The 24,078-nt window shown below is 32.5% G+C and overlaps 2 protein-coding genes and 1 pseudogene across 4 annotated transcripts in view; 1 reads left to right on the top strand and 2 right to left on the bottom strand.

The window, feature by feature from the left end:
* LOC102579847 (septum-promoting GTP-binding protein 1-like) overlaps nucleotides 1–16,470 on the bottom strand; it is a 25,938-nt gene extending 9,468 nt beyond the window's left edge. The window contains exons 1-6 of one of the 2 annotated variants that reach the window (XM_006365983.2): nucleotides 15,838–16,466; nucleotides 14,860–14,980; nucleotides 14,627–14,723; nucleotides 14,458–14,497; nucleotides 13,515–13,598; nucleotides 12,399–12,654 (exon numbers count right to left, since the gene is read on the bottom strand). In XM_006365983.2, coding sequence (XP_006366045.1) covers nucleotides 12,490–12,654; nucleotides 13,515–13,598; nucleotides 14,458–14,497; nucleotides 14,627–14,723; nucleotides 14,860–14,980; nucleotides 15,838–16,200 — 870 coding nt within the window. In that variant the 5' untranslated portion in view covers nucleotides 16,201–16,466 and the 3' untranslated portion in view covers nucleotides 12,399–12,489. Of the gene's footprint in view, nucleotides 1–12,398; nucleotides 12,655–13,514; nucleotides 13,599–14,457; nucleotides 14,498–14,626; nucleotides 14,724–14,859; nucleotides 14,981–15,837 lie in introns of those variants that run through there. The other variant, XM_015304702.1, reaches the window with a different exon arrangement.
* Nucleotides 1,790–7,197, top strand: LOC102579198 (uncharacterized). 2 transcript variants are annotated; one of them, XM_015304700.1, is made up of 9 exons: nucleotides 1,793–2,044; nucleotides 2,110–2,162; nucleotides 3,023–3,135; nucleotides 3,799–3,877; nucleotides 4,507–4,535; nucleotides 5,098–5,191; nucleotides 5,579–5,668; nucleotides 5,938–6,127; nucleotides 6,560–7,197. In XM_015304700.1, the coding sequence occupies exons 2-9, from the start codon at nucleotides 2,118–2,120 to the stop codon at nucleotides 6,961–6,963; spliced, it is 1,044 nt and encodes a 347-aa protein (XP_015160186.1). In that variant the 5' UTR covers nucleotides 1,793–2,044; nucleotides 2,110–2,117; the 3' UTR covers nucleotides 6,964–7,197. The 2 variants fall into 2 exon arrangements, with proteins under 2 accessions (XP_015160187.1, XP_015160186.1); XM_015304701.1 differs by lacking the exons at nucleotides 4,507–4,535; nucleotides 5,098–5,191 and having other exon boundaries at nucleotides 1,790–2,162.
* On the bottom strand, nucleotides 8,655–12,022 carry LOC102583286 (tryptophan synthase beta chain 1, chloroplastic-like; annotated as a pseudogene).
* Nucleotides 16,471–24,078: the final 7,608 nt, after the last annotated feature.

The raw sequence follows: 24,078 nt of genomic DNA on the forward strand, positions 1-24,078 counted from the left end.
ATAATATATATACATGAATAAACCTTGGTAACAACTTTTGAGGGGTATTGGAAATAGGAACATCTTCTATGATAGTTCTTTGTGTTTAAACAAAGCAAGGCCCATTACAACAACAACATACCCAGTCTAATGCCATAGGTGAGGTCTGAGGAGGTTAGTATGTACGCAGACCTTTACCCTTACGCATAGTATAGACCAAAGCAAAGGTTATGGTGCTATCGACACCTAACCAATTAACCAAACGTATAATTTACAATGTGACGCACGAGCTTACGCATAGTGTAATTTACACTGTGACGCACGACCTTTACCCTTACGCATAGTATAAATGTATAATTTACAATGTGACCAAAATAAAGGTTATGGTTTGTATCAAAGCTTCTATAGTTGACGCACGAGCAACTCATACAATGTGAAGTCTTTTTACTCTTTCAAGAGTTATTTGATGCTCTTGGACATGTAATTTTCGTCTTGTCTTTGAAAGCATCTTATGCATACTCACCGTTAAATTTACAATCTTAAAATTTATCACTAAATTAAAAAAAGAATAACGTATAATCACTCATGTTTCACTAGAATTTTCGAACACATTAATTATTCTACTGAATATTTTATCAATTTCAGATCATCAATATTAAGTATCGAGCTATAACAACAATCTTCTATTAATACATCTATCTATTGTTGATAAATCATTCTTCTAGGTTTGGTACCACTATACTTAACTTTTCATTTTTCTTCAAGTTCCAAACATTGCAACCAACACAATGACTTTATTATAATATCTAAAGTTAGGTGATTTAATTTGTAATAGCTATCAACCAAAGTCCATTTTGGAAGTTTGAATGTACCTACCCCTACTACCCTAAATGAATTAATGAAAGTAGCAAACATGACCCAAAAAAAAAAAATACTTTCTTAACAAATCATTAATTTTTTGTTCTAGGTAAATTAAATAATTAATCATTCAATTAGCTAGAAGATCGTTTTCAGTTTTAATTTTATCCACATAAATTAATGATATGTGGCATGTTGGATTCTTCATGGTCACGCCTTCTACCTAAATTCTATTTATTATATTATAAAATAATACATGCATGAATTATTTTTCTTTAGATAATTAAAATATGAACTAAAGTCAGTTTTATTTTATTTTTATATAGTTTTATTTAATGGTTGATTGAAGAATCTCACGTAATTAATTTGTGTCTTATTTTATATTCATTACAAAGTTGATTAAGACATTTGACTTCTACAATTGTCTGTTTAATCCGCTAATTAGTGTTGGCTTCTAGAATTTTATAATTATAATACCATAATTCTAAATTTTAAGAGAAAATAGAGAAGTTCATTACAATTGTTTTTAAAAAAGGAATAAGTTTATATACTATATTTTAACTATTCTCGTCGTTAGGGAAAAGTCAAGGACGGAACTAAGTTTATAAATTCAGAATTTACCTCTCCATACCTAATAATCGCTTTTGTTTTTACCCTTAGTATACAACACTCAAATCTAGTAGTATTAGTTTTAAGGAAAAATCCTTTTGGCCAGAACATTTGGCCAAAATGGTATTTTACCTTTTTGAACATTTTTATCCTTTTAACTTTCATACTTTTTAATTAAAAAATGGAAAAAATCACTTTATTTTAAAATAAAAAAGATATTATATCTTTTCTACTGAAGCATACATTCTTTAGAAATTGAAGTCAAATAAAATATAACTTGAGAAATATCATAATACGAAAAATATATACTTATATCCCGTAAAGAAGTTTTTTTTTTTAATGAGAAACATAAGTTAAAGACCGACACAAAGTAAAGGTCATAAGTACCAATAGGGCAATGACCATTTAAAAAATGGCTATAAATGAAACTATGGATCAGGCCAATGAATATGACCCTTAGGCTTTGGCCCATTTAGCCTATCACATCCATCAAATTTCCTTAGCCCATTTCTCAGACGAATTCAACCCGAACACCTATTGCTCCGTCGCTCGGAGCACACTAGTCGCCGGTCGACGATCGCCGCCGCCGCCGCCATAAGTATTTTTACTGTCTACTTAGTTTCTAAATTTATGAAGTCTTATTATAGTTTTTCTCTGTTACAGCTGAAATTATGGGCTCCGAGATGGAAGTAGTTGAGCAGAGGCTAAATACTTTTGTAAGTCAGCTCCATACAGAGTTTGCCATTCTCGATCGTCTCGTTTACAAAACAAAAACCAGCATAGAAGATGCTCATATTTTCAGTACCTCTTAAAGGTTGTATGTTTACCAATATTTCTTCATATATGCATGTGTAATGAGCTTATTCTCGTAGTTTCTTGTCTTACGATTTCTGTTATTATTCGTTGTTTCATGTGCTTTGGTTATCACATTATTTGGCTATTGTTCCTTGTCTTTACTTCTGTTTGGTATGCGTTACTTGAACCAATGGTCTTTTAGAAACAACCTCTTAGCTTTGTGTTCCTTGTGTATGTTTCTGCCCTAAATTAAGAAAGAGTATAGTGCTCGTTTTGATAAGAGTATTGCATACTATCTGCTGGAATGTTTTCAACATCCCCCTTATGCAACTATGGGAATTTCTTTTCGCTACTATCTTTTACGACGGTTCACGTCTGTCTTTGAACTGGCCAAAAAGCTTTCTATTTGAATGGAATTCCACAATTGCATAAGATTCGATCTCGAACGATTATACGTTTGGTTAATTGGTTAGGTGTCGATAGCAACATAACCTTTGCTTTGGTCTATACAATGCGTAGGGGTAAAGGTCTGTGTACATACTAACCTCCTCAGACCTCACCTATGGCATTAGACTGGGTATGTTGTTGTTGTAATGGGCCTTGCTTTGTTTAAACACAAAGAACTATCATAGAAGATGTTCCTATTTCCAATACCCCTCAAAAGTTGTTACCAAGGTTTATTCATGTATATATATTATCTGCATAGGGGGTATTGATGGGATTTGCTTTTTGTCCTAAGTGCAATGCTTACTTTATATGTTTGTTTTGATGATAATATTAGGTGCGAAGAGATGTGAGACTCCTCCAAACAGCTAACTTGGAGGAGGTTTTGAGTGCCTCCTTTCAAGTTCTTAACGGAAAAAGACCCAAGCAAAAAGTGCAGCTTTTGGGAAGGTACTTTAGACCCCTTTAAAGTACCTACATTTTGTTTTAAGGTTTTTATTATTATAGTTTTTGTAGTGATCATATGCCAAGTTTTGGAATTTTGATTACATCATAAATGTATACCACCTTTTCATATCTGTCAATGAGTAAATTTTGATTGGAGATGAGCGCTCCTCATACTCTTGCATTTTTCTACTCCTATATTGATGTCTACCACTTTCTGTCAGTGAAACAATTGAACAGACCTATAGGGAAGCTTACTGAAATTGCCTTCCTTACATATATGATTGTTATCAATAATCATCAATCTCTTTGTATTGTTTGCAAGTGCAAATGTTTGCTGATTATGATGTTTGAATGTTGCCTGGCTCTACCATTTGTTTAATTAAATAGTCTACCATCATGTTGTTAAAAATTGTTGTTTATGTGACCTATAACAATATTTTTGCAAGTTTTATCCATCATTTCATTAACCGACATATTGGAGGGTAATACTCTAACCAATAACAAGCGAGATTAATTTTACTGATCCCACTGTCATGGAAATAGAATTGCCATTATTTATGTCTTGCTCTTCCATTAAACTATACATACAAACTTTCACTGCTGCTTTCTAACTTATGATGATTTTATATATATGGAACTTTCACCCTCATTTTCTATTGGCCTCAGCCTAAAGAGGAGAAGATCTAATGGTGGCAAATATAACTTTCTGGAGCGTCTTTCAGGGGTTGCACACCTGTTGTCTCAGGTATCATTGTTTCTTTTGTTCTTACTTCTTGTTGTTCTGCATCTAAAACCACTCATCCAAGTCTGTAAAGTAACTCATGATATTGAATCGCCAGTCTCAGTTTACCATGTTAGCGAAATCTCCTGCTAGCATTTACTGGCAATACGCCCTAGTTTTCATTTATTAAAAGGGCAGTCCGGTGCATGAAGCATTATACATTCACGTTGGGACTTGGAAAGGGTCGCACTCGCACCCCTTAATATAGGTAGTCTATCCGGATGCAAGCTTTAGTGGTTGATTCCAGGGCTCGAACCTTGTCACATGGAGAAAACTTATCATTGCTCCAAGGAACGTTTACCAGTAGAAAATATAGATGACTTCTATTTAGAGTACCTAAGGTATTGAATAGAGACGAGTCTTAATGGAATAATAGGATTCATGTAGCTGACTCTAATTCACCTAGGATTGAATCGATTGATGCATAGTTATTGTTATTCCATATAACTACAGGAATGATGATTTCTCTCTCTCTCTATTGAATCAAGTGTCTTAACATACGGGGCTTAATAAGAATCATATTACAACAAGGAAAACTTGAAGTCATCATTTTATGAAGTAGTAATTCCTAATTCACTTGTTCTTTCTTGCAGATGGTTGAGCCAATGTTAAGGGCCGCTGCGTATCCTTCTTGCTTTTTTTTTTATTGCATATTAATACTTCCTTTTATATGTTGATTATGGGATAAGATTCACTTATGGAAGTTGATGGCCATTAATGCCATTGGTGATTTCCTTTTAGACTTTTTAAATCTTTAAGTAATAGGAAGAGCAGAGCTTGAGTTGTTCATTTTCTTTCATAATTCTTAGGGTGTGTAGGTGATTGGAGTAAAATCAGGGTGTTTTTGTAAACACCGTGAGTGCTTACTTATGTGCATATAGCAAACCTTTTCTGTTCTTCAAATTACTAGATTTTTGCACAGCTAATTCTCTGTAAACATATTGGTTTGATAAATTGGTGTAGTTGGATATTTATTGTACCTCCTTTCTTCCTTTTTATTTTCCATTTCTTCATAATTTCATATGTATAGTCTTTGTCTCATTTGTAGGTTGACTTTGTTTTTCACCTTGTGCGGATTGCTTTTCATTTCAAAGTAGACACTCAATCATTGTGCCTGTTTAATGCAAATTCCAATGTGGATTGTTAGCCATGTATGATTGTTTTTTACCCTTAACAGTAGACAGGGAGATATCAACACTTCTTGCACGATCATTTTTTATGGGATTTTCACTGACAGTATTGTCCTTGCTTGCCCGAATTAGAGTTCTAGTTCAGCAAGTAAGCATTCTCAGGATAATTTTATCATTTTCTGAAGTGTGAAATGTTATGTGAACTCATGAAGAATGGCACCATTTTAAAGCTCATTCCTTAGTCATACTTATAATAATAAAGGTCTTGCACATGGATTGTGTTCTTTTGAAATTTGAGTTTGTTGAAGTTCTAGTTTCCAGTAGAATACACTGGAGTCATGGTAATTTCTGGAGCTTATTAAATAGAGAAACTAATCTAATTCAAGAGGGGAATGGGTCATGTATGACCTGAAAATTTTGCTCTTTTAGAGCATGCAATATTTAAGGAATTGAAAAGCTTATGTTGAGCAAATTTCCTTAGGATTTCTGGTAATTGAATAGGAAATTCTAACCAAATTTTCTTTGTTCATTGCAGATGCTTCTTGATGTTGTTTGTGTATTCAACAATGTCTCCTCTTTATCTCAGAGGGAACAAGCCATAAAATTGACTCAAGATGGATTTGAGGTTTTTTCTTTGCTACTGACTGCTCTCTGTTTTTCTGATGCAATGCAGTAAATTATTTCCTTCCTTATATCCCCTTTGTTTACTTGCTTTTTTGATTGGTTAAATTAGTTCTGTTAATGTCAAGAAATGGTTGGAAAATTTATGAGAATTATTCTTCTCACAAGTCCAATGATGAGATAGGAAAATTGATAGTACTTCCTTGATAGTTGTTAATAACAACTCTAAGATGAAATCAAAGAAGCAAATGCTCAATAATTTGTGCATTGCAGATTTTTAGAGAATACTTTCCGCCAAAGCAGCAGGTGATCTTCCTCGAATGTATATGGGAATCTGATAAGTATATTTTAGTTGAGAGACAAAATCAGAAAGATGTCGGAAGCCAGGAAAAGGAGGTTGGAGAAGATGTTTCTGTAGAAGCATCTAAGGTTCAGTATGAAAGCATTGAGCTTTTCCTAGGAGGTAACCATGAACCACAATTTCTTTTTACTGTCTTGTTTTCTTTATCAAGTCATTCTATCAGTCTGAGATAGAAGTGAACTCAAGGTTGCACGTGATGATTCCATTTGAGATAGTAATATCCAGAGTTTTTCTGTTTGCCAGTTTTTATCATTAAAAACGACAGCCCAATGCACGAAACATCCGGTGTTCACATATGATTTGGGGAAGGGCCATATACCCAGGGGATGTAGTGTAGGCAGCGTACCTGACACCAGTTTTAGTCATTCAGTTTGACAATAAAGTTCATGGAAGAAGTGTCTGTTGCATATCTTTCTAGTGTATTCATATATCTAGTGCTTCTTACTCCCTACGATCAAGTTCTTCATTTGTTGCTGAAATCCAGTGTTATTCGTCTATAATTTTGTACGTAACTTTTTCTGGGATCTTGTGTAGATGACAAACCTGGACAGACGGCCTCTAAAGATTCGGCTGAGGATGGTCAAACTATAAAGGACAACGATATAGTAGATTCCTTGGAGGATCCTATCCAAGATAGTAATGATGAATCTCGAGCTCAAGTTGATTCAACTATTGCAGGACCTTCAGGCAATAATTTTGATACTCCTGAAGCCGGAGCACTTCCAAGTACATCACCCGACAAGAATCCTGCCAAAGCCAAACACGGATCAAGAAATAGTGTTGCATTTGTTTCAGTGAAAAGACCCAAAGTGTCAACAAACAATGAGTTGGGGTTTGATATTCATAGAACAGAAAAGGGTGATAATTCTGGTGTAGATAAAGAAGATCCATTTTTCAGTTTACTTTTTAGTGGAAATGTGAAGACGAATCTATTCTGAACTTCACCTAAGTAGTTTTTCATTTCTCCTTGTTTTTCTCTGTTAACTAGGCCGCGGCGCATCTTTGCGTCCATATTTGTGAGTTGATGCTCAATCATGTCCAAATTTGGACAATTTATCCAAATTGGTTTTAAATTTTTAGAGTTGATGCTCAATCATGTCCTTTTTTGAGGGTAGGAAGAAATTTGGAGCATCTGTGGGAGCTGAAAATGAAATGGAGTTTGTATCTCTTAACAGTGTCATTGTCCTGATTTCATGAAGAACTCAACTGTTAACAGTATTAACACTTTCCAGAGAGCTTACATGCCCGCAAACAGGTATTAATTTAATGAACACTAATATCATGTACCAAATAAGGCATCTACCAAGTGAACAAAAATACAGAAGAAAATCCTTAATCAAATAAATGTTAATGATTCCAACATACTATTTGAATTTCATAAAGTAAAACACTTGTATCAAACTGAGGTGAACTAAGCTAGACCCAAGATGCTGCGGCAGCCTTCTCATTCTTGTCTTTGTTTTACACACAAATCAAAATGCCAAAATTCTAACCGATGCCTCGGATTTATGGGTTGCTGTATTGTATGACTCTCCTCCATCCACCTGTTGATTCTGTTCCAATGGTGTCTCTGAAAATTGCAACATGGTATGAATTTTCAATTTTACTCTGTTATGTAAGAAACAACTACAGTGATGTCGTCCAGCTTCCCACCATGGTAATCAAATCCAGCCTCACGAGCTCCATCAGAGAAAGGCGAAGACTTAGTATGATCCATTGCTCTTAGTTGTGCAAGTTCTGCTATCCGCTGAGCAGTCATCTGAGGACCTAAGCCAGCTTCCATGGCCTGAAATACAACTCCACTGATATATTCATCATACAAATTATCAAAAAGCCCATCTGTACTGACAATTAGGACATCTCCAGGTAGAGCAGTAATTTTGAACACCATGGTGGAGCTAGGTGAATCACCTGTGTTACTGCAATCTAGTTGATATGGGAAATTAAACCCATGCTGTTGTGAAGGGGATTTAAATGCAGCACAACCATTTCTAACCAACATAAATCCGCTATCTCCTAAATTAACTGCATAAAGACCCCCTTCAGTGAGTGCAACGATACACGCTGTAGAAGAGCCTTTTGCTTTTGTTCTCACGTAAGCTTTCTCCAGCACCCTGATTAGGTCTACAGAACCTTTTGGTTCATCTTTAATTGCAGATAAAGAGTGAGACATCAATTCACGAGCATATAGTCCAGCATCAATACCAAGATCTGCCCATCCACCAACACCATCAGCTACACCGATTGCTGGTGTAAGGGTACAAATAAAATGAGCATCCTCTCCACCAGTTTTTGCTTTAGCAGGATGAGGTAGGTAAAAGGATCCCGAGTCTAGCTGCAAGGGGATCTTTGCTTCAGAAGAATTAACAACATCCACAACTTGTTCCGTGCCCTTAGAATTATCAGAAGACACATTAGAAGCAGAGGCAGTTCCAGAAAAGAAACATTCATGGGATAAATTGTGAAAACCTTCCAATCCAAAGCCTTTGTGTGGATGGAGGTTAGTCCTCCTCTTTGCAACATTAGTCGTGAAATATTGGTAAAGCATGAAGTTATTGGGCCGTCCTTTGTTTCCCAAACTGATGTTAGCTTTACTAACATTTTGAAAGCCTCTTTTGTTGTAAGAAACAGTACAACTCTTTACTGACAAACTACACTGCAGGCGCCTAGCAGTCATATTGCCAACGAAATGGCCAATATGAGTCCTTGAACCACAAACAGCCATTATGCCTTTCTGAGTATCAATAACAAAAGTAGCTCGGGAAGCAGCAAACCTTCAAGTGCAGAGTTCTGCAAAACCACGGAAGGAAACAACATGAGGTTACATAAGTAGATTGCATTTTCTTCTTTTTAATGGACATAGTAGATAAAGCAAAGTGACAAACCAAGACACACATAACACAAGCTCCTATATCTCCCCTTAAATTAATCTTATAAACAAAAATTTATACTGAGGAGATTGTGTTATCATGTGCAGGCGAGAAAGTGCAAGTTGTAAAGCTTGGCAAATAAAACCTATTAACTTGGAAACAAAAACGTCACACGAAACACGAATAACAAGAAAATTGACTCAGACAAATTAAGAACTAAAAGCACATTCATGAATACAAAATTCCGGGGAGCTCATTAGCAGCCAAAAGTTGCAAAAGAACTTTCCAAAGTGGAACTATTCCGACAATAAGCTCAAAGGCAACAAGAAAACTGTCAACAGTCAACGAAAGAGTGCGACACAGTGAGGCAGAGACAGATAATCAATCCTTAAGGGGCCTGAAGGAGAACTTAGAATTTCAATTGGTTATTCTTCTCAATCTCTATGTGGAATTCTTAAACAAAAAATCAGAAGAAAAAATTTACACCCTATGTTTATCACAAAACCCCCCCCCCCCCACACACACGCCAAGTATGGAAGTCCCTAACCATCATGGGGTAAGGGTGTGGTCCTGCAACAGATCCAAGTATGTAGTGAGTTGTTTCAACATTTGTAACCCAATCCCTTATAGCTTCTGAAGTAGCATCCTTGAGCGTAGCAGTTCCAGAGTGGACTGCTCTAACCTGCAATGTTAATTTTGGGAGACGTAATTAAATAGAGTGATTTGAATGCAATGGAAAGATCTCTTACAAAGTATAAGATAAAATTATGTAATCTATCCCAAGAATAAAGAGGGAAAAAGGAAGAAGCTTAACCATTTACATTTTACAGGGACGTATAACAAAAGAAAGGCGATGGTTCAGCGAACCACGGTCCTCAAGCCCTAAATAGAATAATAGATGGTCTTCAGATCAAAATAGAGGCAGGGTAATTTTTTAAAAAAGAGATGAATATAGAGGCAGTGTAGGTAATGCAAAACAAGAAAATCTCCGGGCAACTTCTCACTTTGCAAATATCTGACAGATTCATGTATTTTAAATAAGATTTCCCCTGTCCGTCTGTATACATCTTATCCTACTCCCTAAGTTCATGGATATTATTATTCATATCACATTCTGTTCTCCCCATTTACCAATAGTTTGCAATCAACCTTTTGTTCATGTACCTATGGACCACACTTACTAATCATTCCTGCAATTGAGAATTTATGAATGCGAGAAAAACACAGTACATTTACATTGAAATTCATCTGTGGAACGTAGGGAAGAAATCACAGGATTTTATTGAACTAGTTAGTGTCATTGCAGATAACCAAGCCAGTTATTAGAAGGTGCAGAGATTTCAGTGAAACCACAAGTTAATCAGTGAATCTTTAATCAATTTCAATCTCTCCTCAAGTAAGCTATGATCAGAGCCGTCAATTTATAATGTCTGATACAGACCTCAGCTCCAAGCAGTCGCATTCTGAAGACATTCAATGCTTGCCTCTCCATATCTTGAGCACCCATATAAATAACACAGTCCAAACCAAACCAAGCACAAACAGTTGCAGTGGCAACACCATGCTGACCAGCCCCTGTCTCGGCAATAATGCGTTTCTTTCCCAAGCGCTTGGCAAGCAAAGTTTGTGCAACGGCATTATTGATTTTTTGGGCACCAGTGTGGTTTAAATCTTCTCTCTTCAGGTAGATCATTGGCCCTTCACCATCTGGACGTTTATAATGCTCAGTAAGTCGCTCAGCAAAATAAAGAGGGCTCTCTCTGCCAACATAATCTCTTAATATCCCATCTAGTTCCTTCTGCAGTCAGCATAAATGGTGTACAAACAAGTTAGAAGTTTTATAGGGGTCAACGATTCTTCACAATGCCATACAATTGAAATCAATCAATCCATCAGCGACGCCTCAATTCCGAAACAGTTTGGAATCAAGCTTCTGAATCATCTATATCCCTTTCTATCTTTTCAAGTCCATTTCATTCAAAATACAACATAATTTCTCGTATTACTAAGATTAGGAGTTCGTTAAGAGAATTCCTTTTTGATAAGATAACATAATTTTGTTGATGTTGCGGACTACCTTATTTACACGTGATATACCAAAAAACAGAGATCAAGAGCATAAGCTCACAAGTCATAACTACAGCACTTTATATCATAAAAAAAACTTGAATTGTGCTAAATTTCCAGCAAAATTGTAGCTCCTGCAGTTTCCAAAGAAATTATGCTCGAGGAAGATGCTACCATTTACTTAAAACATTAAAACACACACGCGCACACAACGATATTTGCAGTCTAAGCTAACTTACTCAATTATTTCAACATGTTAACAAACACAGACTTCGAATATCAGAATATACTAGTCAACTAGTTTCATCATTTCATGATTGAATACCAAAAATAATTTTTTTTTTATTAGTTTCACTCTTCATATTTCGAAGGATAAAAGTAAAGCCTGCGGTAATGTCCAATCAATCAGATCCACTCTTATTACAGAATGCTGAATGCACGTCAAAAAATAACAATATCAACTAATCTCAAATCCTAAAGTTAGCATAGCAAGCAAAAACGGATTCTGGATTCAAAGTTTACGAGTTTCTATAACAATTTCAAGTTGATATACAATAATAAATGGATTCACAATGAAATATTTAGTAAAATTCTAAATATATATACTAGATCCTCCAATGTAGTTTAGCTAAACTATATATGTATCTTTCATATATCCATTTCATTCAAATAATCGAAGAAATGAAACAAAATCACCAATCCGAGAATGCAGTTAATCAAACACCTGAAAGTCCTGGTCTGTAGCGAGCGAATTGAAGGCAGTTTCCAGCTCATCGAGAGCGTGCATTAGAGTTTCCGGTTACATACTTACCACCGAACTTTCCAAACCAGCCAAACGAATCGGGTCGTTGAATGGCGGCGGCATCCATTGATTTTCCGGTGAGGACACAAGCTATGGCTGGTGGATTGGTGGGTGAAGACGTAATTTTGATGAATTTGAAGGGTATTTGCGATTGAGATAAGGAGGAGAAACGGTGAGGCTTCGGTAGCGGTAGAGCTATTTGGCTCGGTGAGGAGAAGGCCATGTTTGGATGATTTATGAAAATAAAGCAAATCTAGAATCTTTGTTTTTTTATGACACTATAAGAGGTCAGTGGGACCCAATTAAAATGACGTGGATTATTTTGCCATTTTTAGAAGAAAAAAAATTGGTTGAAAAGATGGGTGTTCGATTCTTCGATTTGATTCTTTTATTTATATATAACATAAAAATCTAATTTCGAGAAAGAAAAAATCAATAGTTATAATGAACTATTGTTATAAAGAGGTATGATTGTCGCACTAAACTTTTCTTCATATATTCTATTAGTATTACCAAATACAAGAGCCCAAAGGTAAAATATCGTGGAAACTTTGCTGAATTTATCATCAACCTTGATTTCGCTATACGCTCAATAAGAATTTATCATCAACCTTGATTTCGCTATACGCTAAGGTGAAAAGGAAATACAAATATTACATGTTAATGAATTCACTACTCCCTCCTTTTATATACAAAACATAACGTAACAGTAGTAGTAGGAAGAACTAGAAGTCAATAATTGGTTCACCAATAGTAAGATTCCTCTTGACAGACCAAGGCAAGTTAAAGAGCTTTGCCATTATGAACTTAAAGATCTTATTCACATTGATGTTATGCGTTGAACTTGAGAAGAAAAGTGTTGCTTTCATTGCCTTTGCATATGTCCTTGCTTGCAAAACACCAATGTGCCACATACTTATTATATCAGTACAATACGAGATGACGGAATGCAATGGAATGAGTCAGTATGTTCAGAACAAGTGTTGTCTTATTAATACGTATATATAGTTCGAGCTGAATTGATAGGGTCAGTTGAACTAATAGAACGTGCTCTAGATTCTAATTTCGTTATATCTTACCTACTACTTTTGTTTTCTTGGTTTGTTGGGGGTGGGTGGACTCTGTGGTAGGGGACTGGAGGATGACAATAACTAACCCAAAAGACTAGTTCCTTTCATCTTCTTAGTATTTATAAACAAAATTAAATTTTTCATATTCTTGTGAAAACGAAGTTTGCAACTAAAGCAGGAAAATTCAGTTGATAATGCAAATACCACCCCAATATATGTGGGGGTCACCCGTCTTCATTTATGGAGAAACGAACATTTGAGGAACTTGTTAGGATCACATCGCTTTCCTACTTGCACAAAGTAGAAGTGTACAAACATGAGGAAGAATGGTCTTTAGTGATATGACGATTGAGATGATTACATATATTAATTAATCACGATTAGTGATAGAAGGTTCTTTGAGCCGAGGGTCTTATCATAAACAACTTCTCTACCTCTAAGGTAGGGGTAAGGTTTGCGTACACTCTACTTTGTCTAGACCCCACTTTATGGGACTACACTAGGTATGTTGTTGATTAGTGATAGAAAGTGCATATAAAGGGGCGTGTTTTGTTAGTTTGGTGTGTGAGTAAGTTTTTTCTGTAACGAGTAACGACCTCTACATTTATAAGGCTTAAAAAACCATTTAGAAGAAGGAATGAAGGAAACATTTAAGTATATTATGTTGATCAGAATTGTACCTGTGTCACCACAGACCATTGAATGTCTGGTGGAAGCTGAACAAAATCATCAAATTTGGTCCCAATTAGTATTGGAATAGCAGTCTGTATTTGTCAATTATAGAAGAAAAAGATTAGACTTAATTACCTTAGCTAACAATGTTTTAAATTCTATAAATCATGTATTATAATTGTTCCTTCCATCCATCATTATCAAGAACAGTATTTGACTTCGTAATCTTTACCAATACATATTAAATTAGTTTTCATTGGTAAAGAACAACAGAACTTAGTGATAATGATCATCATGATTGTTATTCAATTGATTTCTTTTAATAGCCGTGGTGTACGGACCAACTTGGAGGCACCACGACTAATTCCACAGGTATGTACAAGGTAACTCTGTCTGCCAAAGTTCGGACATATGAGAGGAAATCACCTAGTGTTTGAACCCGAGACCTCATGCTTCTCAACCCCCTTTATTGACCTCTAGACCACACCCTTATACGCCGTTGTTCAATTCATTCTTCTTGAAAGTTGAAGCTAATCAAGTTTTGCTAATAACGACGTATTCTGGTCATTAAGTTTCAATCATTCAAATCTAAATGAACCAACTGATAAAGTTATCATCTTCAAGAACAAAAAGTAACTAAAGTACTACCTTACTTATTGCCATATGCTACTTTTTATTCAAAAGAGTGAAAGTAGTTCCAACTACTGTCATTACTCAGTTCCTTTCAAAACTTTACTTCAGTATATCAATAAAGTCCCAACCACTATAGTTAAGTTGCTATTTGTACTACTTTTTCTTTTATTTGGTGAAATGAATTGCTACTGGCTAGTGAAAGTCTCATCCAACTTTTTTCTTTGTTAGTAATAAGTAAAAGATGATTCTTGGTTCTAAAGTTTACTCCTTTTTTCAAGAAAACAACATCAAAGTGAAAGAGAAGTTAAAGTTACTCACCTGATTCCACTTTCTTGCTTCAGTATACCAACTTATCACACTGAAATTGCAAAAAAAAAAGAAAAACAAAAGCTTTTAATAACGGTGTTCAAGTTTTATGCACTAACAATATAAGAAATACGAATAAATCTTCTTCTTGTTTTGACAGTATCAGATTAAAGCTACATACTTGTTCAATGTACTCCGGCTAGTGAGATCGAACATAAAGAGAATGGCAACAGCATCTTTACAAGCAATTGGAATCTGATCAAATGAGCTATGATCACCTATAAACCAAAAGTTTAATTTCAAAACCGAATTATTCACTGCATTGATTAAGCTACATTAACAACCTTAAAAGTGAAAAAATTGGCCTAAGCATAATTAGCTTTCCAGAATAAGGAAGAAAATTAATGAACATACCTCCTACATCCCATATTCTAAATGCAATTCGTGCACCTCGTACAACTAATGTTTTATCCATTAAGTTCAATCCCTTCATCTGCAAGCACCTCTTTTCTTGTTCATCACCTACATACTTAATCTGGAAAACAAAAAATTTAAAAGTTACCAACAGTGTTAAAAAAACTGTTTCTTTGTTTAAGCATAAGAAGTTAACATTCTAACTCGGAAATCAAGGGTGTGAACTCGTGATCAATAAAGTGGAAAAAGGCCAATTGGGCGTGTTTGGTGGGGTGAAAAATATTTCCAATTTTCTGATGTTTGGTTAAATAAATTACTTTAAAATGATTTCTTGTGTGTTCCCCACATTCCACCCCATCCCAACCCCACCCCTAGATCATCCAAACCCCACCACCTCCCAACCCCACCCCTAGATCATCCAAACCCCGCCACCTCCCAACCCCACCCCTTGATCATCAAAATCCCTGCCACCTCCACTCCCCACCACATTCCAACCTGTATATTTTGCTAAATAACATATAGTTGCTCTCGGGGTAATATTTTTTTTTGCTTACTTACTAAACACAAGAAAAAAAATAAAAGATGCACTCGTTTTCCAAGAAAACATTTTCCTTCCTATCAAACACACTAGAACTCAAATTTCACTAGAAAAAAAAATCATCCAAATCTTGGTGAATAGTATTGTTGCTCGGACTCTTCAAAAATAGTATTGGTGTGTCAAATCCTAAAAAAAGCGTTTTTGGAGGATCCAATATAGGTATGTCAACATTTTTGGAAGGTCTGATCAACCTAGGCTCATGAGCTACTCGATAATAGTCTATATGTTCTTAAATTGGTCCGTACACGGGGCGGAGCTAGAGCTTCGCCTACAAGCGGTTTTTTTTTAGAATTCAGAACTCCTAAACTCAAAATCTTAATTCTGTAAACATAACAAAGTAACATACTTAAGCTAAACAGAGAAAATTATGTTAAACTTACCACAAAACTTGTTTTACCAATCTGACAATCACCCAAAATACTGATCTTTAAAGTAACTAAATCTGAATCACTATCATACCCACTACAAGTTGCAGTCAAAGGATCACCTTCTCCACCACCTACTCCATACCCTTCAACTTCCTCCATAGCCACCGGAGACGATGAACTTCTTCGAGACAAACGCCGGTACCTCACCGGTTTCCGGCCAGTTGAACAAACAATGATTCTTTCCCAAATAAAACGAAAAAACTCCCTAAAGATTGAAGCTTTATCAAATATCTTCCACCTAATCTTGACTTGAACTATTTTCCGGCAAATATTAGTCATTTTTCCCGGTGAAAAATCATGGGTTTTCTGAGCCATGATGTAGAAAATACATAAGAACTGATTCTGGGTTCCACATTTTGACAGTCTTTTTCTAGTTGGAATTTTCTGGTTGGATTTATTTGTGACTTTGTGAAGACGATGACAAATTGTTGACCGGCATGTGTGTGTTTTTTAGGAATGTAAAAAAGAGACGGTCCAATTTGCCGGCCGGCGTTCTGTTTTTGATGTAAACGTGGGTATATAGGTCAATTGTTAGGCACTTGCTACAATATATAGAGGTTATATATAGGGGTAAATGTTAAAAGACCGACAAAAGTCTCACATCGTTAGTTAATGAGATGGGTAGACTTCTTATAAGACTTGGGCAATCCTCCTCTATTTGAGCTAGTTTTTGGGGTGTGAGTTAGGCCTAAGACCTAATCTAACATGGTATCAGAGCAGGGTCCGTCTCACCCGTAATCTAACAATCATTTTCATTAAGGGTATTTTTGAAGTATAAAATTGTTGAGTTCGATTCGAGGTTTGAGTATAGAAAAAAAAAATCATATTTACTTGTGTCTTTAATATGAATTTAGATTAACCAGACAATAAAGAAGAAAAGAATTTAGAATTGTTGAGTTGATTCGAGATTTAATTATGAGAAAAATTATATTAATGAACATTTTTCACTTGTAGTTGGATAGATAATAAGAAAAGTGAAAGGAGAAATAGAGAGGGAGAAAACGAAGTATCTAGTGAGGAAGGTTTTTTTTTAGTAGATTAGGAATTTGAACATAATTTGACTTCTTATTTGTTAAGGGTCGTTTGGTAGGTAGCCAAGTAATTTATTTATGTATTAATTTTTGATAACTTAGTTCGATAGTAATTAGTTAAGATGTAAGTTTATAATTTAGAAATTTGTGTTACAAAATATAAAATAAAATAGCTAATACTCATATAATTGATACTTATTCAACTAATACATATATCATTTAGCTAGCTACTATATGATCCCTTAAAAACATAATAAAAAAATAACCTTAAGTATGCTTTACATTTTGAGTTCTAAAAATAAAGAACTTTTTTTACCAAAAATTACTTGATTTATAACATATAAGATTATTAATATATTGATTCTTCGTTGGAAATTAAATCCTAATCTAATCAATTTTTTAACTATTTCATTCACCGCTATATCGTGGCTTTTATGAAGCTTACCAAATTATTTTATCTTAAGATGAAAACATACATTATTTAACTTAAGAGAAATAAATTAATGAAAAAGAGTCAAGATTTGATTGGTGGATACAGATCATAGGATATTTTAAATTTTTTGACATGCTAATAACAGAATAAAGTTAAACAAAAAAAAGCTGCAAAATAGCATAAGAATGACTCATACTTTTGTGCTTTTCCACAAAAGCATTTTGTTAGAATTAATAAAGTTTATTTATGCTCTACTTTTTTCCCAGCTAATCAGGTCCATAACTTTTTTTTAGTACTTCATAGTGTGAATCTTGTTTTATACTTTAACAACAAATTTAAGTTTTGGTTTTGCACAAAGTGAGAATATTATAGTCTCTGTGTTTTAATTTATTTGTATTACTTTTCTTTTTAATTAGTTTATTTAATAAAAATTATCTCTTAATTTCAATATTTAACATGACATAGCTAGATTATTCATGTTGATCGAAACTTCTTTAAATCTTGCTCTTTCATTAAAAAAAATCTCTCAATTTATATTATTGTTGTTTGCAAATCATCTACTCGTATTTATTTTTGTTTTTTTTGTTTTTCATTCAATGATCGGTGTTTACATTAGAGCCCGATCAAATATGGTTTCAGGTCAGAAAGTTCCACATTAGAGGTAAAACGTTCCCTAACAAAAATAATTTTCTACTCAAACTCTAAACATCTGGTTAAAGATGAAGAAGTACTCATTTATTCGTATTTTTCCTATTAATAGAGTTTTGGTGTACACAAAACAAAACAAATGGACTCTCTGTGTCCTAATTATTTGAAAAATAAAAGTCCTAATTTGTCCTTCCAACTTTAACTATGATTTAAAACTAGGGTAATGCTAAATGGCAAAAAACATTGGTCAGAAATTTGCCAGAAAATTTTAAAAGTGTATAATATCTTTTTTATTTTAAAATAAAGTGATCTTTTTCCATTTTTTTAATTAAAAAATATGAAGTTAAAAGGATAAAAATGTTCAAAAAGGTAAAATACCATTTTGACCAAATGTTCTGGCCAAAAGGATTTTTCCTTAAAACTAATACTACTAGATTTGAGTGTTGTAGACTAAGGGCAAAAACAGAAGCGATTATTAGGTATGGAGAGGTAAATTCTGAATTTATAAACTTAGTTCCACCCTTGACTTTTCCCTAACGACGATAATAGTTAAAATGTAGTATATAAACTTATTCCTTTTTAAAAACAATTGTAATGAACTTCTCTATTTTCTCTTAAAATTTAGAATTATGGTATTATAATTATAAAATTCTAGAAGCCAACACTAATTAGCGGATTAAACAGACAATTGTAGAAGTCAAATGTCTTAATCAACTTTGTAATGAATATAAAATAAGACACAAATTAATTACGTGAGATTCTTCAATCAACCATTAAATAAAACTATATAAAAATAAAATAAAACTGACTTTAGTTCATAGTTTAATTATCTAAAGAAAAATAATTCATGCATGTATTATTTTATAATATAATAAATATAATTTAGGTAGAAGGCGTGACCATGAAGAATCCAACATGCCACATATCATTAATTATGTGGATAAAATTAAAACTGAAAACGACCTTCTAGCTAATTGAATGATTAATTATTTAATTTACCTAGAACAAAAAAATAATGATTTGTTAAGAATGTATTTTATTTTTTTTGGGTCATGTTTGCTACTTTCATTAATTCATTTAGGGTAGTAGGGGTAGGTACATTCAAACTTCCAAAATGGACTTTGGTTGATAGCTATTACAAATTAAATCACCTAACTTTAGATATTATAATAAAGTCATTGTGTTGGTTGCAATGTTTGGAACTTGAAGAAAAATGAAAAGTTAAGTATAGTGGTACCAAACCTAGAAGAATGATTTATCAACAATAGATAGATGTATTAATAGAAGATTGTTGTTATAGCTCGATACTTAATATTGATGATCTGAAATTGATAAAATATTCAGTAGAATAATTAATGTGTATTCGAAAATTTTAGTGAAACATGATTGATTATACGTTATTCTTTTTTTAATTTAGTGATAAATTTTAAGATTGTAAATTTAACGGTGAGTATGCATAAGATGCTTTCAAAGACAAGACGAAAATTACATGTCCAAGAGCATCAAATAACTCTTGAAGGAGTAAAAAGACTTCACATTGTATGAGTTGCTCGTGCGTCAACTATTGAAGCTTGATACAAACCATCAAATGGCATTGCAACCTTATGCATCGAAGTATAAGATATTACAGTTCAAAATACTTTCATTCAAATAATAGTTAAAATTATTCTATTTTAAATTTATCTCAATGCTTCTTAAACATTCTCAAATATGTCTAAAATGTGTAAGAACAAATTCTTGTATTCAAACAAATCGTTTGTGTTTTCTTTATCTTGGTAGATATTTTGGTTATATATAGCTAACACAATTTCATTGCTCCTAATATATAATAATAGTTTACGTTAGATTACAATATATATTATTCTATTTTCCTTGTAGTCTTTCAATCAGAGTCAAATTATTAGGCAACATTACTTGATAAATGAAATTAATGTAGAACAAACACGTGTATACAAAACAAACAAAAAAAATAAAAATAAAGGTCACATACACAATCTCATCAATGGGGCTAGCCCCAATAGACCGTGGCGGAGCCACCTTATTTTGGAGTTATAGTTAAAATAATTTTTTAGATATATATAATAGATGTCAAATTTCTTTTGACTATTCGTGTGTTTATTTCTTTAGATTTTGACTTTTCTTATTTAAAATTCTGGCTCTGAGCGGGTTGTGTGGTTTTCATACTCATATAAGTAGATTTATATTTTGCCTTTGATATTCTATATTATTACTTCACTTATTCTATACAGTTTTGTAAATAAAGCCATATTTTGATGTTTTTTTAGGATGCTTCTGCAGTATTTTTCCAATTTATATTTTGCCCTTAATATTGTTTTTTATTACTTCAGTTGTTTTGTACTTTTCTGTAAATAAAGCTACATTTTTGTGCCTTTTAAAGATGCTTAAATCATTCTTCCTTCCTTCATTATCTTTGTTTGCTACTGTTTATTCCAACTTCTTATAATTAATTAATGAGAAATGTAAATAATTGATCTAATTAATGAGAAATATAAATTTTAAATTTAATACTACGTTCATGTTCATTCCAATTTTAGAAACATTATTTGACTAGATAAAAAGTTTGAAAAAGAAAAGACGGCATTTCAAATTTGTATTCTAAAACAAGTCTCTAAAAACATATTAAAATTTGATTAACTCTCCATATTTCACATGTGCCATATAAATTGGGATAATGAAAGTAATATATATTATTTGAAAATTACGTTATGAATATTATAAATCACAACTTATAGTATTTAAAAACATATCAAAAAACATATCAAAAATTGATTAACTCTCGAAATTTCACAAGTGTCACATGTAAATTGGGATAGGAAATAACAAAGGGTGTGTTTGGTATGAAGCCAAAAAAATATTATGTCAAGAGAATTTATATATTATCTAGTAAAATAATATGAATTTCCCAAGATATAATATTGTATGATATTATATGGAAAAATCCTTTTGGTCAGAATGGTAAAATAACATATTTCACACTATGTTGTTTTACCTTTTTGAACATTTTTACACTTTTAACTTTACGACCCTTTCATTAAAAAGTGGAAAAAAGATCAGTTTATTTTAAAATAAAAGGATATTATAAACTTTTAAATTTCTGGCCAAATTTTCTGGTCATTTAGCATTACCCGATATTATATATTGAGAAACATAACGTAATATTTATGTTGGACCTTACATCATTGAAAATTTCAAATTTTATGCATAAATCACATTTACTCCATGCGTTTTATGCTTTAGTTAAGGATTTTCGCTGCATTTCCTTGTTTGTCCTCTTAATTGCATTAATTGAATTCATTGCATATATTTCACCACTTATATTATACAAGAACTTTACTTTATTGCATATATTTCACCACTTTATTAATTTATTCTCACATAAATACACATACATTTAATAACTTTACTATGCCAAATTTAATAACCAATTAATATAGATTTAGAGATTGTTTTATATCTTGCTATTTTTGTTATCATTTTTTTTATAATTTTGCGTCGAATACTTTCTCTTTTGTGTTGAGGGTCCATCGGATACACTTTCTACCTCAAAAAGGTTGGGACAAGGATTGTATACATTCTACCCTACTCAAACCATACTTGTGAGATTACACTTGATATGTTATTAATTGTTGTTATTACTTAGCTTATATACTTCTTAATATATATAGTTACAAAGATTGTTTTGTTTCTTGCTATTTTGTTATTTCTTTTGTTATAATTCTGTGTTGGATAGTTCCCTTTTGAATCGAGAGTCCTTCAGAAACAACTTCTCTACCTCATTAAGGTAGAAATAATGTATGTGTACATCTTACATCTATGGGATGTAATCTTGACAAAAAAATAAAAGTAGGTCAAAAAAATTTATATGTAATATTAACAAAACACGATGGGGTGAAATGTGGGCGTTAGTGAACTTTGTGTTTGAGCTAATTTGCATAGCTCACACATCATTGGTCTCAAGCCTGAATAAAGAAAGAACGGTCGCAATAAACTTTATGATAGTCTTAAAATCATCATGAAATATTAGTCAATTTTATGATAAATATTTATATATAATACATACATTTTTTTTAAAGAAATATCTGAATTTTGTTCTAGCTGAAAATTTTCCACTGGTAGTATAACTTCCTAATTTCTTTATTCCCAAGTTGTATATCATTTACAAATTTAATTGTATGGACTTTGTTGCTTGTGGCATAGATATCGTTGCCGTTAATCAATATACCTTAGGTAAAAATATTTAACTAGAGACAACCTACTTGTAGGTTGATGAAAAAAAAATTTAGCGATTAATCTGAGTTGTGGCGGGATGGTCAAAATTTATTTATTTTGACTAGTGATATCGGTTTGATCTATTTTGAAATGGAAATAGAATTCCATTGAAAGCACTGCTCTCAAAAATAGACTCTATAATATGTGAATTCAAATCCAGTCGACCCAATACAAATATCATATATTAATCGAGAAAAAAAAAGAATCTTTTTACATTGATTAGTAAAATTATGAATATAATAATTATTAGTTATATACTTATAAGAAATGGAATGATGAATATTTTATGGCCAACACTAATATATGCAACAAATAGCTAGGTACTAATCTAATTAATGATGTTTACTAAATACATGGATCTTAATTATCTTGCAGGACTAGTTGGTTGTGTAACAATTTGAAATTCACACTATTAATTTTCTTTTTTGGTAATAGTAGTTGTCAATAATTTTTATTTTCTTATAAGTATCTTGATGACGGTTCCAAATTTATTATTAAATAAACCATCAACATATTTTGATTAGAGACAATTCTTCTCGTATAAATAATGATGTTCGAGTCAGCTAATCTGAACTTCTATTTTATTAGGGAAAATGTTTTTTTTAATGGAATCACTACTCAAAACACGTAAATTTCCAAGGGAAAGCCCGTTGGAATAGGTCTCTTTATAACATTTTTAAATAAAAACACTTAATTATAACAATTAGTTTTTTCGAAACTGATTTTTTATGTTATATTTTATCTTTCTATAAGATCACCGATAATAGCTTTAGAAATACCGATCAAATATTTTGATACTTTATTATATTATATGACAAAGAATATTATATGAATATAAATTTCTATCATTAAAATTTTTTCCTTTATTTACATAAAATGTGATATTAATTAAGCTACATTAAAATTCGTACATGCATAAAATTAAAAAAATGAAAATTTTAATTTTATGTTTCTTTTTTACCTATAATAGCCAAATATTATTATAATAATTGTATATCAAATGATTTTTATAGCAACCAAAAGTTTTCAAAACAAACGATATTGTTATAGAGATAGTTCGAGAGAAGGCCCAAAATAGTCCCTCATCTTTGAGTTAAGACTCAAAGTCATCCTTGAGTTTTCACATAGAGCACTAATAGTCCCTCATGTTTGCAATATTGGTGCATTTTTTGTCCTCCCCTAAATTTTTGCCTATTTTTTAACATTAACTTTGTTTATAATTTTATGCAAGGAATGTCCCATCATCTTTTTTATGTATTTAATAGAAATAATAACTTCATGTGAGAGATTGTGAGAAGAAAAACACCTTGTTTTGTTTAGTAGAAATCGTATTGCAGGTAAAGTCGAGAGGTTCATCACGACGATTTTACGTGCAATAGTACAAATTTGCAATGTCATATGTTAAAATGTTCTTAGTTTAGCTACAGTAATATTTATATTGAATAGAACAAGGTGTTCTTCATCTCACCTTTATTTTAGATATTTTATTTGTGTCTAATTGTGATTCACAAGTCACGCCATGCATATAATTTGTTATTTAAATGGAAGATTCGTAAATTAATTATGAAAGATAAGGGATAAATTCAAAAATATCTTGTTTTATTCATATAGTTTGTTATTTAAGTGGAAGATTCGTAAATTAATTGTGAAAGACAAGGGATAAATTAAACAATATCTTGTTTTATTTTCCTCTAAAATATTTCCGTTTATTATAAGCTAAGCAAAGCTATTCATCATTGGTAGATATTTTAGTCAGCTAGAAATAATATTTTCTACAAACAATTTAGCAAC

The sequence above is a fragment of the Solanum tuberosum genome, unplaced genomic scaffold (assembly GCF_000226075.1).
Source record: "Solanum tuberosum cultivar DM 1-3 516 R44 unplaced genomic scaffold, SolTub_3.0 scf00591, whole genome shotgun sequence".
Taxonomy (NCBI): Eukaryota; Viridiplantae; Streptophyta; class Magnoliopsida; order Solanales; family Solanaceae; genus Solanum; species Solanum tuberosum.

Bases quoted from the DNA above. Each gene is read 5' to 3' on its own strand.
- LOC102579198 (XM_015304700.1), top strand. From the start codon at position 2,118: ATGGGCTCCGAGATGGAAGTAGTTGAGCAGAGGCTAAATACTTTT. The intron at 3,878-4,506 runs GTATCATTGTTT...TCTTTCTTGCAG, and splicing joins TTGCACACCTGTTGTCTCAG to ATGGTTGAGCCAATGTTAAG. The intron at 5,669-5,937 runs GTTTTTTCTTTG...TGTGCATTGCAG, and splicing joins TGACTCAAGATGGATTTGAG to ATTTTTAGAGAATACTTTCC.